Below are 20,255 nucleotides of genomic sequence, written 5' to 3'. Positions count from 1 at the left end.
TGATGAAATGGCCTAGGCTAACAGCATTATCATCATGTTAATATTCTTTCCTTGATTTTTAACTGGCTTTGTTGGTTCTTAGGTGAGGAAAAATGAATGGTTACTAAAAGAAAATACTAAAGAGAGTAGGCATTGATCATTTGTCTGTTAAGGTAGGCTAAAACCAAGTGTAATCAGAATGGACCCTGTAGAATTAAACTAAAAGTAATAACCAACAACAAAAATCAGCTTCCCCAAAAAGGGTGTATTTGCTGTCTAGTATTGTGTCTTTTTTAAGTTGCGTGGGTGTTTGGGGCACTTTTCATTCTTCCATATCAAGACCAGACTGGCGTGACTTGGTATCTCCTTCACTTGTTGTCTTTTTTATCTATAAACGTGTTTTCAGTGAATTTGATTTAGGGGAGAACTAAGGCATCTTTCAAAAATAATATGCCATGTTGCTGTATCGTTTTTCTGTGCCAAGGGTAGGTGGCTGACCTGATTTGGAAGTCAAAGAAGGACATACATGTACTAGAACAGTCTTTCTCCCAAGTGAGGAACCACACAACCACAGCGTCACTTGGGAACTTCTTAGAAAAATCTTGGTTCCCATCTCATACCTACTGAATCAGAATAGGCACTGTGGAGCTTTGGTGGACGTGGTTCCCAGCAATCTGTTTTCATAAGCCCTCAGGTGATTCGGATACATACTAGAGTTTGAGAATCACTGCTGGATGTGTGCCACGAGGTTGGGGATTTTATTTTACTCAACACTCTAGTGTCTAAAACGGCACTTGTCTAGGTAGTGGGATTACAGTGATTGTTCACTGTAAATGTTTTCCGACTCAGTCTTGTCAATCTCAGTGTAAAAATTTGTTGGTGGTTAAATGAACAGTAGTGAATTATTTAGCTGCACTAAGGCCATGTGTCAGTTATTGGTGAGGCGGGCACGACAAGGTGACCAATTTGAGACTTGAGGAATGAGGGCTTACATGTTGAGTCAACAGCAAATACAAAATGATGATGTCCAGGTATTTATGTCAGTGCTTTATTCAGAGTAAATAAAGGTTAAGAAGTCACAAGTTACACGTTTTAATCACATGATACACAGTGGTGTTTGCTAGCCTGGCAGAACCAGGGTGCCCAATGAGCTGACTTTTCTTTGTGTGTGCACAGCTACCTCACTTGCAGTATCAGTCGTTATAACATGGGGCTCACGAAGCAGTACCTACGCTATGTTGCCAGTGCAGTCTTTGGCCTTATTGGCAGCCAAAAAGGTAATATTGTCTTTGTGACCCTTCGTGGTGAAAAAGGACGCTATGTGGCAGTACCAGCCTGCGAACACGTTTTCATCTGGGACTTAAGGAAAGGAGAGAAGGTAAGCCGGAGATCAACTAGGTCGATAACTGATTTATAGGTATTTGAGGATGGAGAGGCAGAGTGGGAGAGCTCTGATTTATTATGCACAGATTTTTTTTTTTAAGGTATGTGCCCCTGAAAGAGAAATCTTTCTTCGTTGGGTCTAGGTAGCCAAGTATCAGGTTCTGTTGTGTTTTTCTGCACTAAATTCTGAAAACCGTGACCAAGTAGGAGCTTACCTCTTAGGTATCCATTTGTAGTATTTACAAGTAATTATTTGTAATCACAATTCTGACATGTTTGGTTTTCTCTACCAATTCTTTATTTTTCAAGTTCTACTAGTTGCCCTCACAACCAGTTATAAAATATTAGGCGTTTGAAAGGAATAATACTTAGCTGTGTTGGCAGAACCTTTTTTTTACTGATACAGAGGAGGCCCCAGTTTGTTAAACTAGGCTTTGATATTTTGTGTCACTGAGTTCCCTAAGCCTACCATTTCTACCACACCAAATACAGGTATTTTGATCTTGCCCAGTCACTGTGTGACTCCCAAGAGGTTAATACTTTGATACATGTTGCCAGCCAGTTTCTTGGGGATAAACCATGTAGCACCCTAGTGCCCTACAGGTTGGTTTCTCTCAAGATGGGGCTCAGTTAAAACAAGGATGTGTTTATAACCCTTTATGGAATATCATTTAGTGTTAACTTAGGATAAGGACTTAGTAATTTATCGCTTGGGAAATTTTTGTACATACCATGCTAATGTAGAGCTTTGGAGAAAATAATTTTAACCTTGAATGTTTCATTGCCCTGTACAAATAATAATTCCTGTATGAAAGAACTTGAGATGGATTGCAGAATTTCATTATTATTCATAAGAATGATTTGGAATTATTGATGCTCTTAATTTTACTGTCCCCAGTTATTCTCACATATTTCCTTTGATAATGTGCTTAACTCTACCTGTACATTGTTTATGATTCTTGTGATTTCAGATCCTCATCCTTCAGGGGCTTAAACAAGAAGTCACTTGCTTATGTCCCTCCCCAGATGGGCTACATTTAGCTGTTGGTTATGAGGATGGGTCTATCCGAATCTTCAGTCTCCTAAGTGGGGAAGGAAATGTGACCTTCAATGGACACAAAGCAGCCATCACTTCCTTGAAGTATGATCAGCTAGGGGGCAGGCTGGCTTCCGGGTCCAAGGTGAGACCTTGAATCAGGTATCCAGATTTTAATCTAGTAAAGGAGTATAAGGCTTATGCTGAAGCAGCTTGTTCGCAAAAACTGTTGGGTGAAACAGTGGGTCTTTGATGTACAAAATAGGATAGGTGGTGGAAATGGAGGGAAGAGAATGAGTATGAATTGGGAGGTTCATTTTGTTGCCTGTCACATTCTCTAATAAAAGCCTCTTAAGTCTAGGAACAAGATGAGGATGCCTCTGATAAGTATTGTATAACATCATTATGGAAGTGCTACTTAAAACAGTACACAAGGGGAAAAATAAAAAAGATGGGACAAGGAGAGACAAAACGGTCATTCTTTGCCATAAAAATTGGTAGCTTTCCTATGTCTCAGAGTCATCAGTTAGAAAACACAGTGTAAAAGATTGCATTTACAATAGTATATTAAGTGACAGAAAAATACTATGAAACTGTACTGAAGAATGTAACAGAAGACCTGAACAGAGATACGAATCATGTTCTTGAATGAGAAGACAAAGATGCTGGTGTTTTCTGGTTAATTTATATAGTTACAGCAATGTATATAAGTGTCTCAAAAAGGTTTTGTTGTTGTTGTTTTAATAACATGACCAAATTATTTAAAAGGGTGTATGGAAAACAAATGAGTGAAAAAAAACACCAGAAATTTGGGAAAGAGGAATAATAAAAGAGGACTGTAGATTTTTTTTTTTCCAGAGTATTTTTTTAGGAGGTCTCAGATGTTAAAATGCGTTATGAAGTCATAATTAAAATGTGTAAAACTAATCTATCAACACAAAATAGTTAGGTTGTTGCAACCAAATGGGAATCCCAGACACAAATCCACTTTCCTATTCCTTATTGTGTTTCTGGTATGTATAAAAATGATGAATTCTAAAACAGTGCTTAGACAATTGGCTATGTAGGGGGAAGTTTAAGTAAAAGCTTTATGCCACCTACCAAAATGAGTCACAGATTAAAGACTTACATATTAAAGATATTTTAAGTAAACTGGAAGATACATAAGTAAATATTTATCTGACACCAGGGTAGAAAAGGACTTGAAACCTATCGGCAAAGAAAGAAATTATAAAGAAAAAGTGATAGATTTGAATATTTAGATTTGAAACATTTGTACGTTTAAAAGAAACAAGAAAGTTGTTAAGAATAAGTTCCAAGAGTTCTTATCACAAGGAGGAATTGTTTTTCCTTTAGTCTTCTTTCTTTTCTTTTTATTCTATTTATATGAGAAGATGGATTTAGCTAAACCTGTTGTGGTCATCATGCTATATGGATACCTTAGACTTATACAGCAATGTATGTCAATTATTTCTCAATGAAACTGGAAAAAAGTTAAAGGACATTGAAAAAGAGAAAGTATTTAATATTTTCAATATAAAGAGGATTAATATCTCTCATCTCTTAATAACTTACAAACAATCAAACAAAAGTAAGACCCAGAGGAAGATGAAAGACAGGATTTAGCAGTCCAAGAGAGGTACAAGTGACCAGTAATCCCCACAGAGCATGGACAGAATTTCTTATTGGTATTCAGAAATGTAAATTCAGTAACTACTGAGACAGCATTTGTAGCTGGTTTTTGAGAAACTAATAATATCCAGAGCTGAGGAGATGGGAAAACTGGCCTCGTCATTCATATCCCTGGTGGACCTAGAGATTGGTGCAATTTAAAGAGATCACCTTGTGATGAATTGCAAACTTTAAAAATAGAAATACCTTTTAACCCAAGAATTTCCCTCTTTAGTATTTATTCTGATCCGAGGTATATATAAAGATTTATGTACAAGAATGTTCACTTCCACATATTTATAATAGCGGAAAATTGGGAACTACCTAAATGGCAAAAGTAGAAAAATGTTTAAATGGATTATGGTATATCCTTAGGATTGATTATTTTGCGATCATTGAAAATGAGAACAGTCTGGAAGGACATGGAAGAACGGAAATATTTTGAAATAATGGGGAAAAACGGGGGGAGGGTTATAAAATGACATGAATAGCATGATCCCAGTGTTCTGAAAATAACCTGAATGTTGAATTGGAGCAGTATAGATGGTGGAATTAACTGCTGTTTATTCCCTCAAAACTTTATGCTTTCCAAATTTTCTACCAGGACTAGGTATCACCTTTGTAATAAAAATATTACATCGTATTGTTTGTCGAGGCCTGATGAGGTAAAGAAAATTTGTCTGTATTATCTGATCCCTTTAGGACACAGATACTATTGTGTGGGATGTGATCAATGAAAGCGGCCTCTACCGTCTAAAGGGGCACAAGGACGCCATCACACAAGCACTGTTTCTACGAGAAAAGAATCTGCTAGTTACTAGGTAAATAACAGTTTCATTTCCAGTTCTTTTCTATGTAAATGCATCAGAGAGGGTTTCAAAGACAGAATTTGGGTCATTCCTTCCTCATTCATCCGTACTACCCTCAGGCTCATGTGTTAGCTTCTTCTGCCCTCTGCTTTCCTCTCTCCTTCCCTCTTCTCCCCAGTAGTACCCTAGAAGGTATCCATAGAGTCACTTCTAGCATTTTTAATTCTCTTTTCTGATTTGTCATGAATATCCTCTGGTATTAGCTTTTTCACGGTCCTTAAGCTTTGACATGCCATTTATAGAATGAGCTGTTTGCTTTCTGGATCCCGAGAAAGTCGGGAAAACAGAATGTGGAGCAGTGAGCACAGGTGAATACCAAGTGTTTGAGTTGCCTGCCTTTTGAGAACAGACATACTCTATATGTAGGCCTTCTGAACATCTATTAGGTTGAACCATATGAAATTTCCATTTGTGCAGGTCAAACATGATAGGTCAAATATCAGCAATTTCATATGTTTCAACCTGATATAATAATTGTCTGTCCCAAGGAATGGCTACCCAGGAAAGTTTGGGATACTAAGGTTTGCCAGCAGTAACTGGAAGAACTTTAGTAATGATTCAGAAGCAGTTGTGAAGGAGCACTGAATGCTATACCATTGGTGGGTTAGTTCCTGTGGGATGGCACATTGGTGTGTTAGATAACACAGATTTTGTGAGAGAATGACCAAAGTTCTACAAGAATATACACATTTAGCTTAGGAAACAGTTGATCCTTGAACAACAGGGTTGAATTGGTCAAGTCCTCTTGTATGCGTTTATTTATTTTTTCAGTAAATCCAGTAAAGTACTGTAAATGTGTTTTCTGCTATGATTTTCTTAATATTTTCTTTAGATTACTTTGTTGTGAGACTGTTACATACAAAATAGGTGTTAATGAACTGTTCATGTTACTGGTAAGGCTTCTGGTCAATAATAGGCTATTGTGGGGGAGTCAGAGGTGTATGTGGATTTTTGACTATACTGGGTGTGAGGGAGTTGGCGCCACTAGCCCCCTCATCGTACAGGATCAACTGTGTAAAAGAAAGGAAATAACACAGTGAGGTGGGATTGTATAGGAAGGACTTTATATTTTTGGGTTTTTTTTTTTTTTTTTCCAGTTTGGTCATGAGGGAGGATTATATTCAGTTTATATTAGTGAAGAAGCAGGGAAGAGAGAGGCATTTGGGGTGGGAGGAGTAGAGCTCATTGGCAGAGAGACTCAGAGCCAATGAATGAGAAGTTTCGAAAATGGTGCTAAAGAGCCTGATTTTGATTCTATAGAGAACCTTGAGCTAGTGGAAGTTTAAAAAGAGATTATCTGATAGTTTATTGGATGTAATGAAGGCACAGGAATGGACAAAGAGACCGGATGAGAAGCTATGAAAATAGTTCAGGCAGTAGAACTTAAATTCAGGTTCGTGGGCAGACATGGATTGGAAGGAGTCAAGGCCTCACAGAGGAGGTGTTTCTAGGATGTGGAGACCAGCTGGACATGGAAGATGGGAGCAGAAGAGATGTGAGAGATTTCTGTGTCAGAGAGTGGGGGAATGTGGGTGCTGTGATGATGAGCCACAGGTCAGCGTCTGTGTTCCGTGACACTCTGAATTCGTAGTTATTTCTGTGCTTACAGGTGAAACATTGTATTTTCTACCTGATAATGGAAAGTTAGGATTCTTAAAAAAAGGTGAGGTAGAGTGGTAGCATTAGACATTGTTGCTACGTATATTTTTTTGAAGGCAACACATGAGTCCTTGACCTACCATTTACTGATTTTTTTTCTAATAAGATTTTTCTCCTGTTTCTTTTTTTAGTGGGAAAGATACCATGGTGAAATGGTGGGACCTTGATACCCAGCACTGCTTTAAAACGATGGTTGGCCACCGAACTGAGGTACATGTAGGGTCACGGGCCCAGGGAGAGAATGGCAAGGCAAAAAGATGGTTTTCTTCCCTGGGCCTCTCGTGGCCCTTAGCTTTTGCTGCTCACAGTAATCATCATGTGCTGTCTTGAGAGACAGAGACTGGAGTGGTGGAGGGAGCGAGCACCAGCTGTCGGAGCAGATACGGCTACCCTGGCATTTAGTAGAAATTGGCCTTGGAGAAGTTTCTAATCCACGAACATAAGTTTCATTGTTTTTAAATAATGTGTCCACCTTTTTGATGATAGGGAGGCCTAATGACACTGTATGTACAGTGCTTGGCCCCGTGACCTGTAAACAGCAAATCGTCATTATAATAGTTACCTGAACGTAGACGATCAGGGAGTATTTTACATCTTTGCATCTCCTCCCTGCTTTGTTCATACCAGGCTCTCAAAAACATTAATTAATGACGAGGAAAAGCAAATTATTCTTGGACTGTTGATTCACAACAATACTGTTCCTTTCATTGTTCTTAGATATTTGAGGCTGAAAATTATACAATAGACATCAATAGGGTACCTTTTATTTGCAGGGCATGGCTGAAAGCAAAGAAGTACCGGACTTAAAATCATCATTTGAGTGGGTTCTAGTTAGGAATTGTGCTTAACAGCCATTATCTAAATTTGAGGGTAGGAAATTACAGAGAAACTTCTAGTTTACTGCATAATCAACAGTTCTACCACAGACCATGTTTTCTTTCCAAAAGTGAGATTTCTCTCTCTTTTTTCTTTTTTTAAGATTTTATTTATTTATTTGATAAAGAGCGCACAAGCAGGGGGAGCAGCAGGCAGAGAGAGAGGAGAAGCAGGCTCCCCGCTGAGCAGGGAGCCCAACGTGGGGCTCGATCCCAGAACCCTGGGATCATGACCTGAGCCGAAGGCAGACGTTGAACCGACTGAGCCACCCAGGCACTCCGAGATTTCTCTTACTGTATTTTGAAAGGGTTACCTTAATATGAGGCTGTGCAAATGTCAAACAGATTTCACTGCAGACAGTGTACTTAGATTTTTGGAATGTCGCATCATATATCCTGGAGTCTCTTAAAAATCATACTATTTGAATCTTTTTATACTCTGTAGGTGTGGGGGTTGGTGCTGGTGTCAGAAGACAAGCGACTCATCACTGGGGCTTCCGACAGTGAGCTGAGGGCTTGGGATATAGCCTATCTACAGGAGGTAATTGTTTTGTTTTGCCTTTTTTTTTTTTTTTTTTTGATCATGGGCAATGCCATGTTTTAGCAGTGTCACAGGCCCATTGAATTTTGAATTAGCTGTAATTATTGAGTACTTCCATAATACTAGAAGGAATTTTCAAACTTAATCAGAATTTTTTTCTTCATTGTTAGCTCAGTTGCCCTCATTTATTTGAGCTTGAGGAAGGACAGTTTTAGGCTTACACCTTCTGGTGATGCTAATGTTTTAGTTTGTGGGGTTCTTAGCCCAGAGTTCCTGGACCTTTGGGTGTCCATGGATGGACTTCAGGTTATCTGTGACCCTTTCCCCTCAGACAAAATTCTGTGTAAAATTTGTGTGTGTGTATAAACATATGTTCTGAGATTTGTAACTGTCTCAGATCCTCAAAGATTTTGTGTGGAAGAAAGTTTATGGACTGCAGGTTTAGCTGGAGTTAGGTGTGTAGCGTTGTGTTCAGTAGCTGTTCGGGTGGGTTCTACTATAGTAGGCTAGTCTTTATCCTTTCTTCATGTCTGGATTGCCTTTGTACTTCTGTGTGCCAGACTGGCATCTTTCCTCTAGAATATGGTAGCTCTTTCACATAAGAAAGTTTTAAAGTTAATGAAGAATCAGTCATCATTTTTTCACCTCAGTTTAAATTACTAGGTTACTAAGCCGTAGTCCGTATTTTTCGGAAAGTTACCAGAGATAGTATAGTGAATACTGTTTTGTTTGTATTTGCCGTAGTCTTTTTTATCATGCTCTGGTTAAGTGTCCTACCACTGAAGAGGTTTGACCAAAGAGAGCACTTATTCATGGCCATAAGAACAGGTTTCTAAGTCATTAGGGTTAAGAGACACTTCGGGGGACACATTATTTCAGCTTCTGTTTTCCCATTTTTATTAAACAGGTGGAAGACTTAGAAGAACCAGAGCCCAAGAAAAGCAAAGGGTCTTCCCCTGGAATACAGGACACACATGAGCCTGAGGATGGCAACCCAGAGACAGATGAAACTCCAGAGGATGTAATTGTTTTTCTTATCTTCATTTGTGTTGTGTCATGGGGAAAGCGAGAATTGGAGAGTTTTTAATTTAAAAACTCACAGTTATCGTCATTTTTGGGAATATCTTTGTCCCCTGCATCTCTTTAGAATCGTACCTTTTCAGAGGTGTGACAGAACTTGCATTTTACTTTGGTCTTCTCCCTTGCTTCTTCCATAGCGCATCCTTACATGCAGAAAAGCTGGTTCCATCATGCGGGAAGGAAGGGACAGAGTTGTGAACCTTGCGGTCGACAGGACAGGCAGGATTCTAGCTTGCCACGTGAGTACCATTTGTTGGAGAAGGCAGGGACGGGGCTGTTCCTTTCAGAGACTGGTGCTTGTTTTATATGCAGTGTAGAGATTAATTTTCCCCCAGTCTTGTTAACAATTCATTATGTGCTGCCGTGTAGACCTATAATCCCTAGCTTCTATTAGCATAACACAGTAATAGTTACTATTATTGTTCTTATTAATTAGCAAGCATTAAATGCATGCTTTTCTGAGCAGTTTAAAAGCATTAGCCAGCTTCTTATTTAGTCTTCGGAGCAATGCTGTGAGTAGGAGGTGGTATTCCCACTTTACACATTAGACAGCAGTCCCGGAGGGAGGAAGCTGTCCGAGGTAATACGACCAGTAAGGGAAGAAAAAGGAACATTATTGTTTAGGTCTTACCGAGAAAAAGCTATTTTACAAATTACCTTTCCTGGACTCACATCAAGTTTCACCTTTTAGGGAACCGATTCTGTGCTAGAAGTGTTCTGCATCCTTTCCAAAGGAGAAATTCAGAAGAAAATGGATAAGAAGATGAAGAAAGCTAGAAAGAAAGCAAAGTGTGTTGCTTTTATTTTTTTTTAATATTTACTATTAATAAAGTATCTTGGGTAAGCCACGTAGTACTGATAGAAAAACTATGGCTTCTTTAAGGAAGCGATTACTCTGTTAGCAATTGCTGTTAAAAGGTAGAGAAGTTGTTTGGAGTGCCGGGAATCCATGTTTTATATTTCTGCTCTTTAGTACAGCTTCGTAACTAGCATGTTCCTGAGTCGTGAACTCAGAGCCACGTAGAACTAGAAAGGCCATACAGATTTTTAAAAAATAGCTTCTGAATGATTTAGTTCTTAGGCCAGCAGTTACCTTCACTGACAGCAACTCATACACAAGGAAGCTGGGTTGCATAATGCTGCCCTTGGGGCCTGTGAGGAGAAGGACTATAGAACTGGCATTTGGGGGCAACATCACCTTGGAATAGGTTTTTATAATAACCAAAGAAATCGGTTCCTCGATTTCTTTGTTGAAATTTATCAAGGCTCAAAGAAAAAGTCACCTTGGCAAACCTTGTGAGACCTCTGGTTTATTGACATAGTTGGACTTGTAAGTGCAGCTTAATGGATCTTCTAAAAAGTCCTGAAGTTAGAAAAGTTAACCAGGTACATTTCATTGGCATAGTTTGAATTACAAAGACTTACTTGCCCCAGGAAATTTTATGGGCTGTTGCCTTCAGAATCCACTTATTGAGCGTACTGATTAAATGGAATAAAATTTTATGACACTGTAGTTCACAAAGCATTTGTCCATAACACTGGATTATATAATTCTCATGGTACTCCTTTGTTAAGTGACTCTCCCAGGATTACACAGGTTGTTGGTCTTGGAGCCATAATGTGACTCGCGTAATAGCAAAGCTTCTTCTAGAAAAGTCATTGTTCTCCCCCCCCCCCCGCCAGATTAAATTCTTCCAAAGGGGAGGACGAAGACCTTGAAGTCAATGTCGAAATGACTCTGCAAGATGAAATCCAACGGGTGACTAATATCAAAACTTCTGCCAAAATCAAGTGAGTAAAAGTGTAGTATCTGAATTACCCGAGAGCAATATTGTAGAAATAGTAAGCTACAAAGTTGTATTGGTTTTTTCATGCTCATTGTAAGCAGTCTAGAGGAATTACATATTTGGAAACAGTGATCATGGGATACCTGCCCTCACCATAGACCCGCTTATTCATCATCTCATATTTGTTTTATTATAATAACTTTCTATTTGTTTAATCTTCTTTCCTGCTGCCAATTAAAAAGAAAAATGTGTACCCCATGCTCCAAAAGGATTTAAGGTCATGTATAAAAATTACTTACATAAAAGCAAGATACATGTCAGATCCAGTATCTCAGCCCAGGTTTTCTTGAGTTAAAAACCCATACTCAACTACCGTCCCAAGACACAGAGCACTTTTTGTAAAATTCTTTATACTTGCTCAAACATCACATAGATGGAGGACGCTGTGAAGCCTTTCTACTAGAAACAGTTAACCTTGTGAGTGAAGATGGTGGCTAGAACATTTATGAATTATTTTCTCACACAGATCCTTTGACTTGATTCATTCACCTCAAGGAGAGTTGAAGGCAGTCTTCCTGCTGCAGAACAACTTGGTGGAGTCATATTCGCTGCACCCATCCACGCCTGCTCCTCAGCCTGTCAGGACGAGCAGAATCACCATCGGGGGTCATCGCAGTGATGTGCGGACCCTGTCTTTCAGCTCCGACAACATTGCTGTCCTTTCAGCCGCGGCAGATTCCGTGAAAATATGGAACAGGTTTGTGAAATGGTGCTCTCCATACTTTTATCCAGTCATGTTTTCTTTCCTGCAAATGAGGTTCTAGTACTCTTGATGGTTAGTTGTTAGTCTCTTAAGGCCCTACATACCGTTCCATCAAGAATGTATCTTGACTGTGGGCCTGTGGAGTTTAGAGTTGGAAAGGTTGCTTTTTAAAATTTGGTGCAAAAAATAAACGCAAGCTTATTCCATGTCTGAGGTTTGTCACCGTCCTTGGGTAGAGAAAACACACAAACAGGCTGCCTACTCCTTGAATTCTAATAGGCTCTTAGTGCTGTCCAGTATTTTTATTTTAATTTTCCATTCCTTTCCTAGATGACTATTCCACACCTCTTCTCTCCTCAAGCCCCAAAAACCTCTAGCACCTTCAAGCTGGTGACCTTGCTTCCTAATTCACTGAAAAATGGAATCATCTAGAAAACGTTCATGTGCTCCCGGCACACCTGCCAACTCAGCATGTATATACGTGTATACCCATGTAGTCCATTTTTCCTCCTGTCCCTGTGTTGGTGCTCCTAATCAACGTTGACCACAACCTGTACCTGTGGCTCTTTCTCTGCTCCCCTGCTAACAGTGTCCTCCCCCTGTGTCTTTAACATTTCTGCTCTGTTGGATCATTCCCGTCAGCATGCAGGTATGCTCTAATACCTCCCATCTGAAAAGAAGTAATAGCCCTGTCTCCTCAGTCTCTCTGGTTACATCCCATCCTCTGATTTCTTTTCTCTGTTCTGTCTTCATCCGTCTCCCATCAGGCCTTTCCCCACCTTTTCACCATAGCAGCTCCTGTCACCTCATCAGGGATCTTCATGTTTCTGAATCCAGTGACCCGTAAGCTTCATGTGACGGCCTCCCCTGGAATGGGTTCCTTTCTCCCCTTGGAAGCACTTTGACTCTCATTACGTCCTCTTCCTCTGCTGGCCGTTCCCTGTGTCTGTGCTGGGTCCTTCTTCCCCTCTGACCCCTGAGTGTTGGAGTACTTCAGGGCAGAGTCTTTGGACCTTTTCTACACTCACTTTCTGCAGCTTTCTCTATGCTGACGATGCATACATTTCTTTCTCTAGCCTTAGCCGCTCCCTGCACACCAGACCCTTACGTCCAAGTCTTTTGTTTGTATCACCACCCGGCTGTCTCATTGGGCATCTCCATTTTTCATATGGCCCAAACCAAGCTTGTGGTCTTCTTTCTCCCACCATCTCCCACCTGTAGCTCTTCCCCGTCTTCGAAAGTAATTACTTCCTTCCAGTTGTACTCCCCTAGATGCTGTGGTCATTCTCTCATATCCTAGGTCCAGGTCACTAGCAGATCCCGTCAGCTGCAGCTTCAGAACTTAGCCAGCATCCAGCACGTGTCCTCACCTGTGCTGCCATCCCCAGCTCCCGTCCGCCATTGCTTCTCACCGTTCTTGTTGTCGAGATAGCTTCCTGGTGGGTCTCCCCGCTGCGTGCCCCCTTGTAGTCTGTTCTCCACACAGCCGCCAGCGTCATCTTCATAATGGAAGTGTCACTCCCAGTAGATCCACCTCACCCTGCCTGGAAGCCAAAGTGCTCACACACCTCACCTCTGACCCCCTTCCCCTTCTGCTGTGCTAGAGCCCACTGGCCTTTTCTCATCCCTTAAACACAGCAAGAGCATGTCCCTGCTGTGGTGATTACACACCTGTTCTTTGTGCCTGGAACCTTCTACCACCCTGACCCTCTTCCTCCGCTTCCCCCAGTGTTGTTTGTCCACAGCACCTGCTGTCATCTGATAGACCAGTAATGTGTTTGCCTTGCTCCTAAAGAATGTCAGGGTCATTTCTGTTTAACTCACTGTTAAACCTCTAGCGCCTAGAATCACATCTGGCATTCAGTAAGTGTTGAATGAAGTGGGCATTTGATATATATCTGTTGAAGGGATGAATGTTTATCGTCCAATAAAATGAACTCGTAGAGATATTTAATAATAGGCTAATTCGACTTGCAATCCTGTGGGCTCGATTACTTCTTTATGGTGGCACATTGAGCCCAGCAGATGCTTTTTTTTTTTTTTTGCCCTGCTTTTATATAATCTCTGTTCCTTAGGATTAGGCGGCCCCTACCAAAAGAAAAAAAAAAGTGCCATTTAAATTTTTCTCTCTTGACTATAATTGGGTTTGAGCCGAGCTCTATGTGGTGAGATGTGTACTGAACGAACATGCTGACCTCTAAGACAGGGGAGCAGGTTCTCTTAACATGCGGTTCTTTATTCGTTCTTTCTCACAGGGCCACATTACAGTGTATCCGCACGATGACCTGCGAATACGCGCTGTGCTCGTTCTTCGTACCTGGTGATAGGCAGGTGGTCATAGGAACAAAGGTAAACTGAGGCTTTTTCTTGGATTTTGGAGGTTTTTCTACTCAATATTCTTAAAGTTGTTTGAGAACTCTGTTTCCTATTTCTGCATATTGGAAATGAATGAGAGCTGGGTAATGTGAGAAGGTGGGTAGTTTGTTGCCCTTTCTTGAGGGGTTTTCTTTTAAGTTGTATTTTCTTTATTTGTGTTTTTAAAAAAAGCAAACCTTATGTCAGATTGTGAGGAAGGAAATTACAATCATGACCTTGAGATAACTGTCCATTCCTGTTTTGGTGGTCGGCCTTTTGTGCATCTCTTCACAAACACATATGTAGTTGTGTTTTGACAAGACTAATGGTGAAATATACGAAGTGCCTATTGTCCGGCTTGGGCAGCTAGAAGCATTCAGTAAAGACAGACTGACTAGTCCTCATTCCCAGTTGCCAGTCAGAGTGGGAGATAAATGTGTGGGAATAAGCAGACTTGAATTTGGATCCAGATTCTCCCCATTTTAGAATGGATAAATTGCTGCAAGTCCTGAAACTTCTTTTAGTATGTTTTCTTATCTATATAATAGGGTGACAACAAGTGCTTTTTGACAGTGGCTTTTGCACTACATAGGCCTAGGCTTGAATTCTAGATTTTCCACTCACTGAGTGTGAGAAATTTGGGCAAGTTACTTGCCCCCTGTACGCCTTCGTTTTCTCATGTAAAATGAGGTAAACAACCTTTCTCACCCTATGGAAAGCACTTAGCACAAAAACTGGCTCGCAGCAAATAACAAGTAAATAAGAGCCGGGAGCAGAAGTACTGGTAGTTAGGAGTAGCAGTGAGAATAAAATGGAATAAGGTCTTTGGAATACTTTGAGAAGTGCTTTGCAAGGATTTGTCATTGTCGCCCCTCTAAACTCGTGCTGTATGTGCACAGTTGTTTTATTAGAAAACCTGTGTATCACAATGGGTATTTTTTTGCCCAGCTAAAAGTGTAAAATAAGCCAGAGAGATTTTAGGGTCACTGTCAGGGAATGAACATTAAATTCTAATTACAAGTTTCTCTCGTTTTTCATTCATTCTTTCAACAAATGTCCCCTCTGTTGTTTTTGTTAGGAGAGCTTTTTGTGACTATCTTTGAAGTCTACCTGTATGGTTAAAGTGCAATCCGCAGACCCCAGCCCAGTCTCACGCGAGTCATGTACATTCCTCTGTTAATGTACATGATCTCATTTAATGCCCACAAACCACTTTGAGAAGCTGGTGCTGTAAATCCCATTTTACAGATGAGAAAACAGGCTCTTGGAGGTGAATTCAGCAACAGTCACAGAGTCTGAAAGAGGCAGCCCTGGAACTCAGGTCTTCCTTACACTCTTGCCACCCCATGTGCAGAAGCCCATCATAGAGCAGGCTTTGCCGCTGTGTGTATGTGATCATGTTATTTTTATTTTTATTTATTTTATTTTTAAAATTTATTTTATTTTATTTTATTTTTTTAGTTTTTAAATTTTCTATTCTTTTTTATTTTTCATTAGCCAAGTTCTAAGCAGGAAGCGTGGCTCATTGTCTTCTAAGCTTTTGCGGGTTTTTTGTTTTTTGTTTTAAGTCCATTGCCCTCCCTAGCATCGTAGGTAGATACCTATTTCTCATTGTCAGGGTATTCTAGAGGAGGAAACCAAAACTAGATGGGGAAGAGTTAGTTAAGCCAGTTACCATTTAAACTTGATTAAGCTTGAAAGGTTTTTAGGTGTTGTTGCTGTTGTGTCTCTCCTGATTTGCCTCTGGCCAAGCTATTTCCCTTGTGAAGTTGGAGAACCAGTGAATGTGACAAGAGGCCAGGACTGCCAGGTTGCCCCGTTCCGTCATCGTGCCGCCGAGCAACCCTGCCAGAGTTAACCCAGCACATCAGTGGTTATTCAGATAGGAGGCACAGAGCAGGGACTGTGGGATCCATGTGCTAAACCGTGAGCCACATGGTCGCTGCTTGGCTGTGAGATCTTTCCTGAACTGCGTAGGCGTGAGTCTTGGAGGTTGTGGGTGTGCTAGTTGGAGCTGTGCTCATTTTGTGTCCTCCTCAGACGGGAAAGCTGCAGCTTTATGACTTGGCCTCAGGAAATCTGCTGGAGACAATAGACGCACATGATGGAGCTTTATGGTCCTTGTCTCTCTCTCCAGATCAGGTAACGAAACCAGATGTTATGATCTGGATTTGAGTACTTCCCAGTTTCTTACATCAGGTTTTACTGCTGCCCAACAAAGATTTCTTCGGTGTTTCTTTAAAGAAAGTCTGCTTCTTGTCTAATCTTTAGATTTCCTATATGATGGCGTATCATGTGCCTGATAATACGAATAGCTATCATTATCAAATGAATTCTCATTCAGCTGCTCTTGATCATCAGCTGCATGACATCCGATTGCTTACCCTTGTGAGTTTTCACCAATGGTTTGTGCTACCTTCCTAAGAGGGAATATTTCCTTGGGCAACAAAATGCAGAGGATAGAGTAGACTTTTCTATTCCCCTTTTAGTCTATACGTCTATGACTATATAAGTCTAGTGTTGATAGCAAATATACCAGCCCTTTCAAGTCAGTAACGGGGTGCTTCCCTTCAGAGGGGTCACCTTGGAGAACTGTATACTTAACTCTAGTCCTGGTGCTGTTGCCCAGAACATTTTGAGGTATTTTTTTGGACAATAATAAGAGACTGTGGCCCGTTCATTTGAATCTTCTCAATAGTGGCAAACCTTCATCCATTGAAAGTAGATACCATTTTTGGCAAAAATTGAATATGAAATTCAGGGTGGGTTATGCCATTTGGGGTCAGATCAAAACAGCTTTAAAATTTAAATAGTAGTAACATCTTGCATTTGTAGAGGATTCTCTTTCTGCAAAGTATTTTTACATCCATCATGTCATTTATTATTTGCTTAATGGTTTTATAAGCTAAACTATAGTCTTTGTCATTACAGCAACACTAAAGGTCATCGGTGGGTTCTTTTCTATGTTACTAATCTCAAATGGCAGAATAAACACTTGGGGTCTAGTTTTCTGACCCATGTTCTATATACTTTAATACTACAATGTGATGGGACTAATTTCTTGATACTGGGAAACAGTTTCAAACATATTTTAAGTAGGGACATTGCAGGAATAAATTTATACCCTACTGAGGTAAATACTTTGAATAAACTTATTTTCATGATCCAGTCTGTGTATATTTGTCAAACCATTTTATTACTTAATAGCAAATTCTTTGACTGGTGCTTTCTCAGGTGGAGCAAGAAACCCTACAATGTTCAGAGACTTCCTGATGCTGAATGAAAGTATAACTAGAACTTGACACTAGTTACCATCTGTCTACATTAGCCCCTGCTAGAAATTTTTGAATAAGGTCTGTGGCAGCAGCCCCAAAAGAGCAGTGGAAGGGGTTAGGAAGGAACCACATTTTTCTTAATTCTTCTCCCATGCTGTTAAGTAAAAATGGTCTTTTATACAATTTTGATGTATAACTTCTTACCAAAGTTTCTGTAATAAAATGTTTCTTAATTGCAATGTCATTGGCTTTTCAGCGTGGCTTTGTGACAGGTGGTGCAGATAAATCTGTCAAGTTCTGGGATTTTGAGTTGGTAAAAGATGAAAACAGTACCCAGAAGAGGTGAGTAGACATTTTTTAATTTGTGTCTTTTTTTTGGAGGGAGAATGGGGAACCACTGAACGGGCTTTTGACGTGTGTATTTCTGTTACGCTCCAGAGAGTTTTTGGAATTTTTGTCTGCCTGTGTAGAGCCCTCATTTATTTATTTATTTATTTCATGCTTTCCGTCATGCTAGACTTTCTGTGAAGCAAACCCGAACCTTGCAACTAGATGAAGACGTCCTATGTGTCAGTTATTCTCCCAACCAAAAACTGTTGGCTGTGTCTTTGCTGGACTGTACTGTGAAAATTTTCTATGTTGACACTTTAAAGGTACAGTGATTATGCCTGGGAATAGTTTCTGTCTTTCTCACTGACCGTGGGTTGAGCCTGGAAAGTGACCTTGACTGTGCCCAGCAGTGGTATGTTTCTAAAGATGTATGTGTGAATCAAAACACTGTAGGTGTACTAGGAAAGCTAGGATTTTTACAGAACCCTTTGGTTCATAAATTTTGCTTAAAGCAAGTTGTATTTCATAAGCTCAGAAAATCTGTAGATAGCACATCCTGTTGCCGCCAGTAATTGCAGAGAATTGCTGCATGTCCTGGGCAGGGATTCCACACTTGGCTGGACATCAGGATCATTTGGCTTGCTTTTAAAAATTACAGATTACTGGGCCCTAGGCCCAGAGTCGGGAGGACTGCAGCAGGCCTGGGAACATTGTTGGGAAGCGAGTGCCCAGAGTCTTCGCAGCTAAGAGATGCAGAGGACGTCCCTGTGGCCTAGTCTGACTGAGGTAGTAGGCTTCTGGGGCACTGGCTCCTCCACGGTGCAGTGTCGGGGCAAGTGCATGAGGGCTCCGTGTGCTGGACACGGGTACAAGTTGCCTTCAGTGGTTTGTCTTCCTTGAAAATATAAATAGGAAGCAATCCAGAACAGTGTTTAGGATTGTATCCTAAAGTTCTACTTTAGATCCACATGTAACAAACAATGCCTGTATCTTATAGGCAGACGTGAATTATTTACATTCTTTTTTTTTTTTTTTTTTAATATTTAGTTTTTTCTTTCACTCTATGGACACAAACTGCCTGTTATATGCATGGACATTTCTTATGTAAGTAAAACTTAAAGTGTCTTAGTAACAAGCACTTTCTTTGTTCTTGGCTTGTTATCTTCATTTTAGAGTATTTTTTCATCCTGTTGTATATCTTTCTCCCCAAAAAGCCATAAGATAATGTATATTGTAATTGTACCTCGTGTGTGTGTGTGTGTGTGTGTATTTTTTTCTATATATAAATTACTTCAGTGCTGTCAGAATATGTTCAAAATATCTGAGTTAATCCTTACAGCTAACACCCTGTTGTGGATTCCCCAGATAGTATTTTGTTATCTAAAATACTATGATTGGTAGACCACCCTAAAATACCAAAGACTTTAAAGAAGGCATCCCCCTTTGTTCTGAAAGATAATGCCGGTGAAGAAGATGGAACTTGGCTTCACATTTGGACATTTACAGTATTTTGCATTATATCTATACTGTTAGTTCCTTGACCAAAATGATATTTTTGCAATGTCTAGTTATGGATAAGAGTGGGAATCTGTGTGAAAGGACTGCATACTCTGGCCATCTGTGATCAGTACATTAACAGTAAGTGGGCGGCACAAGGTATTTCCGGTGGTCTTGTTATGCTGACAACTATTTGAATGAGGTATTGACATAGGAAAGATAAAAGAGAGAACATGGGATAAAACATTCTAGTAGGTTCTTTTCCAGACTTTTCTTTCCTCCTCCTTCCCTCTTCCCCCAAATCCTATGACAGAGATGAGCGATTTTTCTTCCTGTTCAAGGAAGTAAATAGGTAACAGACATCAAGGCACAGTACCACCCTGTAGCAGTACGAAAACTTTGGAGCCACAGACTTCGTGCTTTCACTCAACAAGCTTTTTAAGGAAATCTTAGGTTAAAGCAAATAAATAGCTGCTCTTGATAGAGATGAAATTTGTATTGATTTTAATGTTTCTGAAAGAAATGGGTTAGTCTTGCTTTATCTAAATGTAGAGTTTCTGATAATCAGGTAAAGTAATGGTTCCCTTCTCTTCCTCGTAGGATGGAGCACTAATAGCAACAGGCTCTGCTGACAGGAACGTGAAAATCTGGGGTATGGACTTTGGGGACTGCCACAAGTCTCTCTTTGCACACGATGACAGGTAGGTGCAGTCTTTTCAAAGACGTCCCTTTGAGTCCTGTACATATCATTTCCCTTGAGTGTCTGTGTCTATTCAGACAGTCATAAATATAAAATTCTAAAATGTAAATAACCAGGCATGCTAGAACTAGCTCTTCAAAACTGTGCATGAGGCTCTTCACTAGTGTGGAATTGGATGACATTTGATCACTTTTCTCACTTTTCAGTGTGATGTACCTACGGTTTGTGCCCAAGTCCCACCTCTTCTTCACCGCTGGGAAGGACCATAAGATTAAGCAGTGGGATGCGGACAAATTTGAACACATTCAGACTCTGGAGGTGACCTCTTGCCTGCTTTGCTTGCTCAGTATTCAGAACTCCTTTTAAGATCAAGTGTTGATCTTCCACTCAGAGCAGGTTTCGGCCAAGGAATAAGGTGTTCCTTCTCAGGGTTTCTCTTTTTGTGTCTTCTTTCT

The 20,255-nt window shown here is 40.2% G+C and overlaps 1 protein-coding gene across 2 annotated transcripts in view; it reads left to right on the top strand.

Annotated features, from left to right (window-relative positions):
* WDR3 (WD repeat domain 3) overlaps positions 1–20,255 on the top strand; it is a 30,413-nt gene that overhangs the window by 1,975 nt on the left and 8,183 nt on the right. For both annotated transcript variants that reach the window (XM_028102082.2, XM_028102083.2), the window contains exons 2-18: positions 1,156–1,357; positions 2,334–2,543; positions 4,772–4,890; positions 6,729–6,807; positions 7,918–8,013; positions 8,921–9,034; positions 9,231–9,332; positions 9,785–9,882; positions 10,777–10,884; positions 11,407–11,637; positions 13,899–13,992; positions 16,039–16,140; positions 17,530–17,615; positions 17,791–17,926; positions 18,651–18,707; positions 19,701–19,801; positions 20,007–20,118. In XM_028102082.2, coding sequence (XP_027957883.1) covers positions 1,187–1,357; positions 2,334–2,543; positions 4,772–4,890; positions 6,729–6,807; positions 7,918–8,013; positions 8,921–9,034; positions 9,231–9,332; positions 9,785–9,882; positions 10,777–10,884; positions 11,407–11,637; positions 13,899–13,992; positions 16,039–16,140; positions 17,530–17,615; positions 17,791–17,926; positions 18,651–18,707; positions 19,701–19,801; positions 20,007–20,118 — 2,016 coding nt within the window. In that variant the 5' untranslated portion in view covers positions 1,156–1,186. The remainder of the gene's footprint in view (positions 1–1,155; positions 1,358–2,333; positions 2,544–4,771; positions 4,891–6,728; positions 6,808–7,917; positions 8,014–8,920; positions 9,035–9,230; positions 9,333–9,784; positions 9,883–10,776; positions 10,885–11,406; positions 11,638–13,898; positions 13,993–16,038; positions 16,141–17,529; positions 17,616–17,790; positions 17,927–18,650; positions 18,708–19,700; positions 19,802–20,006; positions 20,119–20,255) is intronic.

This window comes from Eumetopias jubatus, unplaced genomic scaffold, assembly GCF_037043125.1.
Source record: "Eumetopias jubatus isolate StellerSeaLion01/CBP00866 unplaced genomic scaffold, mEumJub1_p1.0 scaffold_4, whole genome shotgun sequence".
In the NCBI taxonomy this organism is placed as follows: domain Eukaryota; kingdom Metazoa; phylum Chordata; class Mammalia; order Carnivora; family Otariidae; genus Eumetopias; species Eumetopias jubatus.
The sequence above is the reverse complement of the archived record's forward strand: the minus strand, read 5'-3'. Positions and strand labels throughout refer to the sequence as shown.